The 14,521-nt window shown below is 47.5% G+C and overlaps 2 protein-coding genes across 2 annotated transcripts in view; both read left to right on the forward strand.

Moving 5' to 3' along the window:
• LOC119165910 (golgin subfamily A member 1) overlaps positions 1-14,521 on the forward strand; it is a 687,968-nt gene that overhangs the window by 380,813 nt on the left and 292,634 nt on the right. Inside the window, exon 12 of the mRNA XM_075884494.1 lies at positions 13,862-13,957. Within this exon, the coding sequence (XP_075740609.1) occupies positions 13,862-13,957 (96 nt within the window). The remainder of the gene's footprint in view (positions 1-13,861; positions 13,958-14,521) is intronic.
• On the forward strand, positions 1,681-10,117 carry LOC142786822 (uncharacterized). The gene has a single exon (XM_075884496.1). It carries the CDS (start codon positions 6,103-6,105, stop codon positions 7,801-7,803), a length of 1,701 nt encoding a protein of 566 aa, XP_075740611.1. The 5' UTR covers positions 1,681-6,102; the 3' UTR covers positions 7,804-10,117.

Below are 14,521 nucleotides of genomic sequence, written 5' to 3' on the forward strand. Positions count from 1 at the left end.
TAAAATTGTATTTGTTGGGTTTAACGTCCCGAATCCATGACATGATTATGAGAGACACCGTAGTGAAGGGCTACGGAATTTTCGACCACCTGGGGTTTTTTAACGTGCACCCAAATCTGAGCACACAGGCCTACAACATTTTCGCCTCCTTCAGATATGCAGCCGCCGCAGCCGGGATTCGATCCCGTGGCCTGGGGGTCAGCAGCCGAGTACCTTAGCCACTAGACCATCGCGACGGGGCGAGCCCAAGTAAAAGAACAAAAGTTCTGTGAAAGAATAAAGGGAGATGCGGGTCGAAAAACGCGAGTTTTTTTTCAAAATTATTGATTTTTTATTTTTGCCTGTTTTGATAAGACTGGTATCTCTCCTGTTATGAAAAAAATATTACAGGTCGAGACCTAACTGAAAATGCTTTAAAATTGCGTCTTAAGAGCACAAGGTGCCCATTAATGGTCGAAAGTGTGCAGTCTTCGAGCACCTTGCCGCCAATAATGTGCTGCCGCTCGCCATTGTTGATCACATGAGACGAAGATTCGAGCCTCACTCTTCAAATACCAACAGTTTTTTTCGCTGATGCAACGCAAAAAATAATAAAAAGAAGCACTCTTCTGCATGTTTTTCGAGCGCCGCGACAGGCCTATCACATGGTACGAATCGGGGACCGCCATTGGCTGCTGCGCGCCTGTATGTGCTATGAAACCTATTTGCGGGGCCCATGTCTTCTCGAGCAGTGCAGCTGAACAATGCTTTTCTCATGTAATTATCTCTGTTATAAATGAAAAAAAGCATCGCTTGCAAGTGAAAGCCGTTGTGCGACGCGCTGTGTAGGAATAGGCTACGAGTAGCTGGTCCGATTTGTGGCAGTTGTTGGCTTGCAAAAGCCAATGCATCAAAAGTCATTCACACACGTCAGCCGGAAAGTTCTTGATGCAGCAATGGATGACGTCAGCGCCAATCTTGAGAGGTCGAAAGAGCTCGCAGTGAGAGAACTTAGGAGGGACGACATTGCCATTATGCACAACAGTATGTGGCACAAGCATGGCTGCAAAATGGCATGACACTAGACTTAGTTTGGCTTTCCCAGTCCTGTCAAACTTCTTCCTAGCTTGCAGTTGGCACAAGGCTCTGCCAGATGGAGCGAAAGTTTGGCAAGCGTTTCATGGCCCTGTCTGTGAGCGAAATGTCTGTGAGGAGTTGGCTCGAAAAAGCCAAGAGGGACAAACCCATTGTGCTGGCGTATTTTAGTCCCAGTGGCCACTACAAGAAGGATTGTTCTTTTCGGTGTGCAAATTTCATCTGATTTAATGATATCTTTCATAAATAAAAACTGAATTTTATCTTGAAAACTCTTTTTTCTCAAAACACAAATTTTGCCATTTTTTCCAATGTGCCCCTCCTTTTTCGGGCACTTCTAGTGCTCGGATATGCACAAAATTTTGCCCAAATTTTTTTCTAAAGTATGACAAATGTAATTATCTAGTTTAAATTTTAATATTTTATTGTATAATAAAAAATTGTATGCATACTTTTGCTAAGGTAGGTGAAATTTGGACTTTTAACGTCTATTATTTTTCATGCGTATTACATACTTTGTATGTGCATCCTAATTAGTTATTTGAACTCTACACTTTATTTGAAGCATTATGAGCTACGAATGGTAAAATATTACAGAAGTTTAGGGATGAAAAGAGGGGGGGGGGGGGCAAAAGTCTTAAGGTACTCACTTTGTCATGTTGCAGAGCTAGAAGTGTGTAACTTCCAAGAAAACTAATTATATATTTGAAATCAATAAAAAAAAGTTCCATAAACAGCTCAAGTTTCATTGCTCTAGGCTGAATATTAAAAAAAAAGTGTCTTCGAGTAGCATCTACCCTTAAACTGACATGCCACGTTCCCCCGTATTCACAAACGCTCCTCGACTTGACTTTCATCCTTCACTTGACAGAGTTGAGCACTGCGCCACTGCTCGGCTGACAGTGATGCTGCGCTACTCACGAAACGCAGCAGATTATTGCTGATAGGGAGTGACTTTCCTTGCCTAGAGACGGCGCTCCCATCGGCCTTCTCAAGTGAAGGTCAACTGTTGAGTGAAGGGACGTTCTAGAATACGGGGGTTAGACTTATAAAGGCAGGTTCATCATTGTGACATGTAATGCATTCATTCACTGCGATCAAAAGGTAATTATGTGGGAGAGAATAAAAGAGGTCCTCTACGACAGTGCTCACGGCATCACAGTCGACAACAAGGAGTTGACCTATCTAGGTTTTGCATGACGTGCATGCTTTCCTGATGTTGCCCAGGTTTTGTTGATTTGGCCTCTCGTGCCTTTTTCTCCTCCCCTTTCGCCCTCCCTTGCTCTTTATTATTTCCTGTATATATTGCCTAGGTCTTCCAATAAAGCTTCAGTTATTGGTCTGCGCTTGTCTGTTCTTTTCCTCTTCTTTGTGTTTCCGTCAGTTTTTTGCGCAGTACACTTATGGATCACTACCAACTTGCCCAACTAGCTGTTCTTCTGCATCTGTCTCGTCTCTTCACGGCCTTGTTGTATGTGGTCACGTACATAAGGATGGCGTCCTACGTCTTGTGTTCAACGTCGACGTACATGGCCAGCATGTCAGCAATTGTCTTGTTTAGCCGCTCGGTGAGACCATTTGTCTGTGGGTGGGAAGCAGTGGTGCGGTGAAAGCTTGTCTGGCTGTGTCTCAAAATCACTTGAGTCAAATCAGCAGTAAAGGCTGTACCTCTATCAGTGATGACTACCTCGGGAGCCGTGCGTCGCTGACAGTCTCGCTGACATGACGGACAATGTTCTCAACGAAGAACTTGGCTACCTCTTTGGCGCTACCTTTGGGTAGGGCCTTTGTTTGGGTGTAGTGGGGGAGGTAGTCAGTGGCTACGACGATCTATTTGTTTTCTGAGTTCGATGTTGAAATCGGCCCCAGTAGGTTCTTCTTGATTTGTTGGAACGGTTGGCGAGGTGGTGCAATCAGCTGAAGAAAGCCTGCTGGCCTTGTCGGCAGTGTCGTGCGCCGCGGACAGTCTCGGCATGTCCTCACGTGGCGAGCGATGTCGGAGATAAGGCGCGGCCAGTAGTACCTTTCGTGTGTCCTCGTGCGGGTGCGGGAAACACCAAGGTGTCCTGCCGTTGAATTATCGTGTAGAGCCTGGAGGAGTTCTGGTCGCAGAGCTGAAGGCACTATAAGAAGGTACTTGGCTTGAAGTTCTTCTTTTGGAGAAGGCCGTTTTGCAGCTAAAACGACGTAAGTGCCCATTTGAATACCTTCGGAACAAAGAAGGTCCTGCCCTCGAGGTATTCGATTAGGCTCACAAGTTCCAAGTCAGCCCACTGGCATTCAGCGAAGTCATCAGCAGTTATCGTTCCCAAGAAGCAGTCGTCATTCGGGTTTTCGCACGGTGGTGGGTTGACGGGGGCTCGTGACAGGCAGTCGGCGTCCGAGTGTTTTCTGCCTTACTTGTAAATGACGATAATGTCGTATTCTTGAAGTTTCAGGCTTTATTGGGAAAGACGACCTGAAGGGTTCTTCAAGTTACAGTCGAACCTCGATATATCGAGTGGCGCGGCGATCGCGAAATAGTTCGATTTATCCAGAATTCGATATAAAAAATCACGAAAAAATGCGTCAACAGCTTGCTGATAACGACCAACGAACCGTTCAAGCGTGGTGCAGTAAATACTCATTTGAATAATCAAACATAGTATTTATTGTGTTGTTTTGTTGTAGTATAATTGCTTTCTGCCTTGAATAGTGACCGGTTAGCCTAACAAACAATCTTTTCCAGCCTCTGAGTTCTCTGCACAAGGACGGCGTCGAGCCCTAAGCTGTTTGTGTCTGTGTGTACTTCTGTTTCGGCATTTTTGTCGAAATGCCAGAGTATCGGAAGCATCTGCAGGCGTCGTTTTGGTTCCCCAAAGGCTTCTTTCTGTGGGTTTTCCTACTTGAACTCAACGTCAGTCCTCATAATGTTAGTGAGTGGCTCGGCGATGCAGACAAAGTTTGTAATGAAGTGCCCGTAATAGACGCACAGGACAAAAAATCCACGCACGGTCTTCTTGTCGGCGAGCGGCAGAAATTCAGTGATGGCGGCTATCTTCTGTGGATGACGTCTCACTCCAGACTTGCTTATCACCTGGCCCAAGAACAAAAGTTCTACATACGCGAAGCGGAGCTTTTCTGCCTTCAGGGTGAGTCCGAAAGTCTGATGGCTCGAAGTACGACTTCAAGGCACCAAAAATGCTCGTCGAAGCTTGACAAAAACACGGCGTTGTCGTCTAAGTAAACGAGACAGGTCTGCGGCTTCAATCCCATCAGCATTGTGTCCATAGCGTGTTGAAAAGTTGCAGGTGCTGAGCGAAGACCGAAGGCCATCACCTGGAACTCAAAAAGGCCGTCTGGTGTTATAAACGCAGTCTTTTCTCGGTCTCTCTCGTCTATTTCGATCTGCCAATGGCCTGTGCTGAGGTCCATCGATGAAAAATATTTTGTGTTGTGGAGTCGATCAAGGACGTCGTCTCTTCGGGAGAGAGGGTATACGTGCTTCTTCATATCTTGTTGAGTCGGCGACAGTCAACGCATAAGCGTAGTGTTCCATCGTTTTTCTTCATTAACACCACCGGTGACGGCCATGGACTCTTTGAAGGCTGGATAATGTCGCAGAGCATTTTGTCGACTTGTTTCTTTATGGCCTCGTGTTCTCGCGTCGAAACTCTGTACGACTCTGACGGAGTTACTTGGCATTTTCTTCTATTACGATTCAATGTTTCATGACAGGAGTCTCTTGAGTTCTTGATGATGGTGAAAAGCAGTTCTTGTATTTCAGGAGCAGGTTTTCAAGCTGCTCTCGTTTATGAGTCGGAAGGCTCGGATTAACGTCGAAAGCTGGTTGAAGGGTTTCAGTCGTCAAGGTAGATTCGGCGGAATCGGTGAGGGTGAAAGCGTTGCCGGCTTTCAGTATCTCTTCGATGTAGGCAACCGCCGTGTTTTTACTCACATGCTTGTACTCATTGCTGAAGTTCGTGAGCATCCTTCTTGCGCATCCTCCTTGCAACTCGGCTATTCCTCTGGCGATACAAATTTCCCGGTTGATCAAGAGGTGTTGGTCACCTTCAAGGACGCCTTGCATGTCTGTAGACGACGGAAATGCTGATGCTAGAGCGAGGAGGAATGGTGACTTGGTCTTCCAGCACATTCAAGGTGTGCCTTCCTGACGACTGTGCGGCTGCAGTGCTTTTTTTGTGGATAGTGTTATCGACTTTGTTGTCAGGTCGATGACCGCACCGGGGAGGCTCAAGAAGTCCATTTCAAGAATGACATTTCTTGAGCAATGCTGCAGTACAACGAAGCTTGCAGGATAAATGCGGTTGGTAATGGTCACTCTAGCTGTGCAGATTCCTTCTGGTGTCACTAGGTGACCTCCGGCTGTACGGATTTCAGGGCCTTCCCAAGCGGTCTTAACTTTTTTCAAGTTTGAGATGAAAGTCCCACTGATGACGGCTCCGGTGTCGGTGAGAGCTGTGACGGTGTGGCCGTCGATGAGGATGTCGAGGTCCCTAGTTCGTCACTCTTGGGTGGCGTACGTCGTTAAATCTCGGCTACAACGGTTTGCACCACTGTTTCGACGTTGCGGAATTGGGACTTTTCTGGATGTAAAGTTTCGATGTGAGGGCTACGTTCAGGGTGTCTAGCAACCGGGAAAACTGGGAATTGTCAGGGAAATTATACACGCTGGGAAAAATCAGGGAATCGTCAAGGAATGTTGCCAAAAAGAGAACCCAGTCAGGAAAAATGACTCGCGACTTGTTCCCCGGCGCGGAGCGCGCAATCAGCTCACCGTAATTGGCGCAAACAGCCAACGGGGACAGATCCAATCCAAGCCAGTGGGGCAGTAGTGCCAAGGTTGACAAGTTTGGCCTTTTTTCTCCGTGGCCTGGCAACTTTGAGCAGTGCGCGCTGGGCATGCTGGGTATACACTTTTGTTGTTTTGGACCACCTCTTCTGTCCGCCATATTTTGAACGACGGAACCTTCCCGTGGCAGTGTGTTTTCATCGTTTTTTTTCTGAAGAGAAGCCTTCTCACTGACGATGTCGGCGGCGAGAAAGTGCTCCTTTAATTCGGACTGGACGAACCCGAATGTTTCGGAATATGCAAGCTGGATTAAGCCCGTGCAGAATGATCCTCACAGTGCTCATTGCACACTGTGCTGCAAAACGTTTTCTTTAAGCAACATGGGAGGAACTGCAGTTTCCAGTCACGCGTCCAGCAAGAAGCATCTTGCTGGTTTGAAGTGTCGGTCGAGCGCCTCGCAAACTGGTATGTTGTCCTTTTTTACGCCAGCGACGAACGCTTCGGCCAAATGTAGCGAAGACCGGACAGTCGCGCCCGAGGAGCCTGCTCCCACCACAAGTGCGAAGACATCGATGAGCGGCTTTCTTCTGAAGAGCGCTGTGACAAAGGCCGAAATAATGTGGTGCTTAAACGCGGTAGCAACTCACGGATCTTTTCGTTCAACAGCAGCGTCGGCCTCGCTCTTCCCTCTCATGTTTCCGGGATGTGAAGTCGCTGAAAAACTTCATCTAGGGAAGGACAAGGTAGGGTATACGATTTGCCACGGTATTGCGTCTTACTTTCGTAAGAATCTTCTATCAAGCCTTGCCGGTGTGCCGTTCTTAGTTGTTTCATTTGACGAGTCGCTGAACAAAGTGACCCAGAAGCAACAGATGGATGTGCTCGTCCGATATTGGGATGACACTACTGATGGCACTGTGAAAACGCAGTACCTAACTTCATGCTTCTTGGGACAAACGTGTGCGGAGGACCTGGCATCTGCATTCAGGAAGGCCACAGAAGAGCTCAAGCAAGCCAAGATACTACAAGTTTCAATGGATGGGCCGAATGTGAACATGAAGTTCCTGAGGTCACTGAAGGAGGAACTCAAGGAGTTGGACGAGAGTCACAATATCCTAGATATTGGAAGTTGCGGGCTGCACGTAATGAATGGAGCATACAAGGCAGGTCATGCTGCAACTGGCTGGGATGTGATAGGCTTTCTTCGCAGCAGCTACAACTTGTTCAAATGTGTGCCTGCACGTCGTGCTGACTACGTCACCTTTACGGGAAGTGCACTATTTCCCCTCAAATTCTGTGCTGTCAGGTGGCTCGAAAATGGGAAGGTAATCACCAGGGCGTTAGAACTTCTTCCTAACCTGGTGAAGTTTGTGGAGGGCTCTGTGAAGGCAAAGAAGCAGCCTACATGCTCTAGCTGCAGTGCTGTTGCGAACGCAGTGAGGGAACAGCTGTTGCCAGTAAAACTGGCCTTCATGCTGTCAATTTGTGAGGAACTGGAGCCATTTTTGGCAGAATTTCACGCTGACAATCCAATGGTGCCCTTTCTTTCAACTGCACTGCACAGTATACTGCGGTCACTGCTTGCAAGGATTGTCAAGAAGGAAGTGCTTGTTGCTGCAGACACACCCGCGAAGTTGCTCAAGATTGACTTAGAGAAGCTTGAGAACTGTATACCCTTACCTACCTTCGACATTGGGTTCGCTGCGAAGAAAGAGCTCTGCAAGGTGCCCAAAATGCCACAGCTTACTTTGCACCAATTCAAGAAAGACTGTGTTTCCTTTGTTAAAGCGTGCTGTCATAAGGTGGTGGAGAGGTCACCATTGAAGTACAAGCTAACAAGGGGTGCCAGCTGTTTAGACCCCACATTTGCATTGTCTCCGGAGGCTGGCCCAAAACGACTGACCCTGGCACTTGAAGTGCTGTCAGAGCAGCAGTGAATGACTGGTCTGCAAGCAGAGCGGGCCCATCGTTCTTACATAGAGGTCTGTTCATCGAGCCTCAACCAAGAAAAATTGAAAAATTTTGACAGGAAAGAGCAGAGGCTGGACGTTCTGTGACCAGATCTCTGCGCACATGATCACAAAGAGCTGCTGTCTTTTATCAAGATCATCCTCTGTTTGTCTCACGGCAACGCTGCCGTAGAAAGAGGCTTCACGGTCAACAAAGAATGCCTCGTCGAAAACTTGAAAGAAGACTCGCTGATAGCACAACGACTGGTGCATGATGCCGTGTTGGCGGCAGGCGACGTGGAAAAAGTTCTAATTACTGACAAGATGCTGCATATGGTTCGGAATTTCTACAGAGTCTTCAGAGAGGAACTGCAGAAAAAGAAGGCAGAAAGACGAGTGGAGTCAGGTGTTCAGAAGAACAAGAAAAGAGTGGCTGCTCTTGTCAAAGAACTGGAAGAAAAGAAGCAAAGGCTGCTTAGTGACTTGCTGACGGAAGCTAGTCTCCTGCAAGAAAAAATAGATGCTCTTAAGAAGTAACAGATGAGTGCTTCGAGAACTCTTGTGCAGTGGCTGACACAAACAGCAGAAGCCGATGTGTGTTTGCATAGACTTTGTGCAATAATACTCTAGTCAGCGACTACAATTTGCGGTGAATTATTTATATTTGTGCTCTAAATAAAACAATGTTTTGTCGTCTGCACTAATGATCTTACATGTATTGCCGCCTATGCAGAGGTCAGGGAATTTCACTTGAAATGGTCAGGGAAAACCTGGAAAAGTCAGGGAATCTTAAAATAATAATTTGTTAGACACCCTGACGTAGCGATGACGATGGGCTCTTGAAGTTTTGTCATAGCGTTGGCGGCAGAGGATCTTCGGCAGTTCGTCGTGCAGCAACCGCACCTCCATCGCTTGCTGCCCATAGTTTTCCTGATATGGGCTAGGCGACCATCCCCGGCTGGGGCCAGTGTACTGATGACAGTGCGGTGACATATAGCAGCCAGGTGAAGGTGAACGAGATCTTCGGGGTGTCCTCTGCGTTCTGGTGAGGGTCTGCGATGTTACGTGGTCTTTCACCCTAATGTGGACACGGCGCGTCAATGGCGAAAGCATGTAGTCCCATCTGGGGGTACTGGCAGCGATGGTGAATGTGGTCAGCTTCCCCACAGCTGTAGCAGAGAGGCCGATGTTCGGGGGCGTGCCACACGTCAGTTTTTCTCGGAGCATCGCACTGGCCGGCGGGTGGACGGTATGGCATTGGCGGTGGCGGCGGTGGTGTCTGGTGATGAAAATGTGGCGACGCGGCCACTTGACGTGAACGTGGAGTATAATGTCAGGCAGCAGCAGCGTAGCTCGTGCCTTGAGGTTGTGATGTCTCAGGGATACCCATTGATTGCTGGATTTCCTCTCTGATGAAGTCTGCGATCGATGAAACTCGAGACTGGCATGGCAGAAACATTCAGCGAAGTTTTTCGCGCACTGCAGCCCTTATGGTCTCTCGCAAATCATTGATGTGGTTGTATCTCTGCATAGCCTGGAGCCGAGCAGAGTTGAACTGTTGTGCGGGCATTTCGAGGGTTTTTCAATAGTTGTTGCTTCGGAGAAGAATTCTTGGACGGTATTCGGTGGGTTTTTAATCAATACCATGAAGAGCTCCTGTTTGACTTCTCACATGTGAAAACGAACTTTCTCCTTTTCAGGCATGTCCGAGTCAGAGTGACGAAACAGGCGGGTCATTTCTTTTGTGAAAATGGCAACATTTTCATTTCGTAGATGCACCCGGGTGTCTCTATACCAAAGCAGCAGTCCTCTGTTTGCGAGCGATGCTCGCGAATGTTTGCGGCAATGCGCTGCAGAAGATCTCACGTTTGAAGCGCAGACTCCCGATTTTCGAGCCAGGTCCTTGTGATTTCTCCCAGATAGAAGTACACGCGTAGGAGCTTCTCTTCCATGTCTCAGGGGTTGAGGGCGGCCATGCGGTCGTATGTCTCTAGCCATGTCTCCGGGTCTTCGAACAATGACCAGTGGAATGTCGGTGGTTTTCTGGGCTGATGCATGACGATCGCGGGCTGTGACGCGGCGGTTGTCATTGTCGCCACATTCAAGGTCATGGCCTTGGTCTTCCGTGCCTTGTCCAGTAGAGGCCCATACCTCGGTGGTAGACCTTGCTGCTGGCGGCTTCTTCGGGGCTCCTGGTTGGCGTCCTTGTCTTTTCCGCGACGTGGGCTGGGTTCACGGCTTGACGGGAGTGAATGGTACATAAACGAATCAGCACCTTCATCAGATGTTACGGGGTCGTGACGTGGCTTAAGGCAGAGGCTGGATGATTAGATCAAACTGTTTAGTCAAATCTCATTGTAGCGAAATGGAACGGGAAGCCATAATTGCTTCACTATAACCATTAGTTCATTATCACCAATATTTATTTATACCAACAATTAGTCCGCGAGAGAGAATTTACTCACCAATGAAAATCACAGCTGCCCTCTGCGCAGAGAAAAACGGCCGTCGGAAGGGAAAAACTAGGAAAATAATAAAGAACAATGCACTTTATTTCCGCCGTTTTCAGCAAACCAGCTGGCAGATCACTTCGAAGAAAAATAGTTCTTAATAGACTTCTTCTGATTTTTCCTCATGCGAATGACTGGTTTTTTATCTGCAGCAGCTATTTCCAGTCTGTCCTCGTCGTCATCATAACCACCAAAGTAGCAGCACAGCAGGTCTTCCGCATCCATCGCTTGCATAGGTGTGAGTACGTCAGGTTCGCCAGCATTAGGCTCCGGGGTGTCCACACAATGGTCACTGTCGTCATGCACGCCCGTCACCGCAGGCACAATTTCCGCATCTGACAACTCTTCGGTTGTCACCTCATCAGCATCAGCACCGACATACATGCAGAAAGTGTCGCAGTCAGGCATAACGGCAACATCAAAGAGAGCGACCTGGTCACCCGTGGCACCCACATTTCCGAAATCTTCGGCTACTTTTTTTTTCTTGATGTCAGACTCAACAGCCTTCAACATTGCCGACTTCTTCTCGATTGTTATATTTTTGTGCTTACGTTTGCCGCTACCTTTGTCCATCTCGTGTCTGGCGGCACAAACTGATAGGGGTGGTTTTGCTGGTTCACAGCGAACAAGGAAGAAAGCCACAACCTCCGCCGCCCCCACGGCATGCGAGACCCCGGCGGTCAGCGCAAAGCTGAAGGGGAGAAGGAGGTTAGATGTGCGGGCTGGTCGAGTTCTACAGAAGAGGGGAGACCAGCTGACGCGCATGCTCACGCGAGTTGCTGCGCAGGCGAGTCCATTAGTTCCCAAAGAAAAGGGAGGCAGAGAGACTCGCTCCCACACGTGTGTTAAAGAGCGACTCGTGGGGAACACGAGGCAAGAGTTTTGAATTACTGAGGCATGAGACCTAAACTGTCATGCGCTGTAAGATACTGAATTGACCTATACCAAAATGATCAGTAAATGCTCATTGTGGACGAAGAATAGTTCGTTATATCCATTGTCGGGAAATTTTTGCTTCGTTAAAATGAGCCAAAACACGTTGGTGGGCTAGTTGGTTTGAATCCATTAAGAGTGAGTAAGCGCAAAACAGACAAGGACGTAGAAGAGACAGACACATACAGAGCGCTACTTTCAACTGATTCAACTGATAATCAGTTGAAAGTAGCGCTCTGTATGTGTCTGTCTCTTCTACGTCCTTGTCTGTTTTGCGCTTACTCACTCTTAATGGGTTAAAATGAGGTTTTAAATACATGGGCGTCTATGGGGATTTCAAGGGGAATTACAATTGCTTCATTATATCCATTAGTTTGTTATATCTCACTTCGTTAAAACAAGGTTTTACTGTATTTGGGCCACCCTGTGCCCGGTAATCGAAAACTCTTGTTAAAGTAGCACACTTTCACTGATAGTGGCGAATGCAGCGTCGGTCGTCGATCAACTGATAAGCGGCAAAGTGTGTCGTCACTTATACTCTCGCCATTGAACATTTTAGCATTATTGCTAGCGGCGATGTATATTCCAGAACAATCTGAAATGCTTAAGAAGTGGGCGTAATCTCGACGAATTGATCTGCAATCCTGAAGCTTCTTGAACCCTGTAGGCACGGTTTGTGCTGAGAATCGCATACAGCGTAACGGGGGGATAAGAAAACTTGAGGAAGGAATGGGACAATATGGTCACTGACTGTCTGCCCCGTTCACCCAGTGAGTCGGCAACCCTACCCGAGGAGAAGAAAACGGCATTCTTCGGTGTCCTCAACTTGACGGCCATTGCGCAGCAACAATGTGACAACCCTGAGTTGCCAAGTGACAACCCTGAGTTGCTTGGCCTATTTAACTACTTGGACAGTAGATTCCAGAAAGCGCCAAGCATTTTCGCAAGAGTATTGTAATCATTTTGTTTGCGGGGTGGAGTACTCCACAAAATAAACTTTTAGTCTACGGAATCCACCTATTTGCTCGTCATCCCAGCAGCCTTTCACACCTAAGTACTCAAAGTACGCCACAACGAAGTGTCTTGTGACCAATTAGGTTACATGATAATGTTGATGAGAGTACAGCAAAGGCCACGACTAACCACAGCCGTGAAGCACCATGTCCGTACTTGTCTCGACTGCCAGCGACGTAAGTCACCACTGACTAAATCAGCTGGTTTCCTGCAACTCGTGCAGGTCCCAGGAACTTTATTCGACCAGATTTACATGGACATGTTGTGACACTTCCTACTTCTACTGCAGGAAATCGCTGGGTTATCGTTGCAACAGATTATCTGACCCGTTATGTCAAAACAAAGCCTATCCAGAGAGGTACAGCAGTGGAGTTGGCAAGATGTTTCATCGTGAATATTGTACCGAGGCATGGTGCACCAACTGTCATGATCAAAGACAGGGGAATCATATTTATGGCAGCTCTTTTGGCTCACGTTCTGATGCTGAGTGGAACAACACATAGTAAGACCATCGCCTACCACCCACAAACGAAGGGATTGACAGAGCGTCTAAACAAAACCATTGAAGACATGCTTTCGATGTACGTAGATGTTAAACACAAAAATTGGGATAAAATCTTGCCTTAAATAACGTATGCGTACAACACAGCTAAGCAAGATACGACCCGCATGACCCCATTCAGCCGTCTCGTCCATGGACGAGAAGTACGAACTGTGTTAGATGCCATGTTACCGCATGAATGTGACGACATCGACCTGGACACCCATACATCTACGGCGCTTGCGGAAAAAGCTAGCCAACTTTCACGCTTATGGTTCTTCCAGCAGCAACAGTGGGATGCCGTCCGCTACAATGTTTACCGCAGAACAGTCTTCTACCAAACTGGCGACACAGTATGGGTTTGGACGCCCATACGGAAACGAGGACTCTCCGAAAAGCTCTTAAAAAGATACTTTGGATCATACCTAGTGCTGCTACAACTGAGTGATGTCACGAAGATGTTTCCGACAGTTTGTATAGTATGAGGCGTCGCCAGCACCATCCCGAACTTGTTCACGTAGTGCGCATGAAGCCTTGTATCCGCGAATAATTGCGTGACACATAAAAAAAAACTGCATTACTGACTTCACATCGGGGCGATACATTTTAGGAGGGAGGCAAGTGATGCGTGTCTACATGTGGACAAAAACGACGATGGTGGATTTAGCGGACACCATGTTGTGCGCCTCGGCTATACTTGAGAATGAAGAAGATGATCTGGCAGTTGAGATGTTCAGAACACGCTGTTTTCGCTGTCTCAAGGAGTCCGTGTGCTTTCTTTGCATTGCACCGTGACCATAAGCTTGCCCATAGTCAGCACCGTTTTCTTTGGCTGTCAAAAGAACTATAGAAGCGAATTGCTTGGTTCGCACTGGTACATTCAATATTTCCTTGTGATTGCATGTCAAGGTGGGTTGCTTTTCTCATAGTGTTGGGTTGGCTTGCATTACATTGCACTGTGCTTGTCTCTCAGTCTTGCTGCACCTTCTCCCTTATCTCCTGGTGTTTGCCAACTGTGGGTGGTATGTGTACGTCCATTAATTCGCAGAGTGCTCTAGAGACCTCTCAAACGGAATTCGTCGAGAGAGAAATTGAAGCTGAGAAGCAGGTGACTGCTCTCGAAAACACGGGCAGGTGTCTCAAGGTGAGTGGGTGTTTCCTTACCCCACACTGACCTTTAGGTCACATTCCTTCTTTTCTTATTCTCGCCTCCATATCCGCGCTGATCGAAAAATGCATAGCACAGGAGAAAGAAACTGAGATCTTTTGCTTTATCATGTGTGTGGCCTTTAAAGTGAGGGTTACCTTGGTGACCTCTTTGTTTGGTTCAGAGAGGTGCTTTCGATGTTTCACCGGGTGCTTCAGTCAACGTTTTTAGGTTAGGTCAGCTGTAAAAGGCCGCTCTGGAGGCAGCACCAACTCATATCCTTTTTGAGAGGTGTCGCTAGTGTAGCTTTGAGGTCAACAGCGATGGAAAAAAGCTAGCTCTCAGTAACAATCGAAAGGACAAGAATGAAATAAGGCGGGAGAGGTTTTGTAATAATTCAAGGGGAAGCGCTTTACTGTTCGAAGCGAGATCGAGTTGCCTTAGAACATGTAGTCATAGAGTGAGATTCAGTAAAGAAGAGGAACAATGTACATGCTGTGGAGCAGCTAAAGAAAACAAAGGAACATGTTCTGATCGAATGCAGTAATAACCACCCAGGTA

This window comes from Rhipicephalus microplus, unplaced genomic scaffold (assembly GCF_043290135.1).
Source record: "Rhipicephalus microplus isolate Deutch F79 unplaced genomic scaffold, USDA_Rmic scaffold_34, whole genome shotgun sequence".
Lineage (NCBI taxonomy): Eukaryota > Metazoa > Arthropoda > Arachnida > Ixodida > Ixodidae > Rhipicephalus > Rhipicephalus microplus.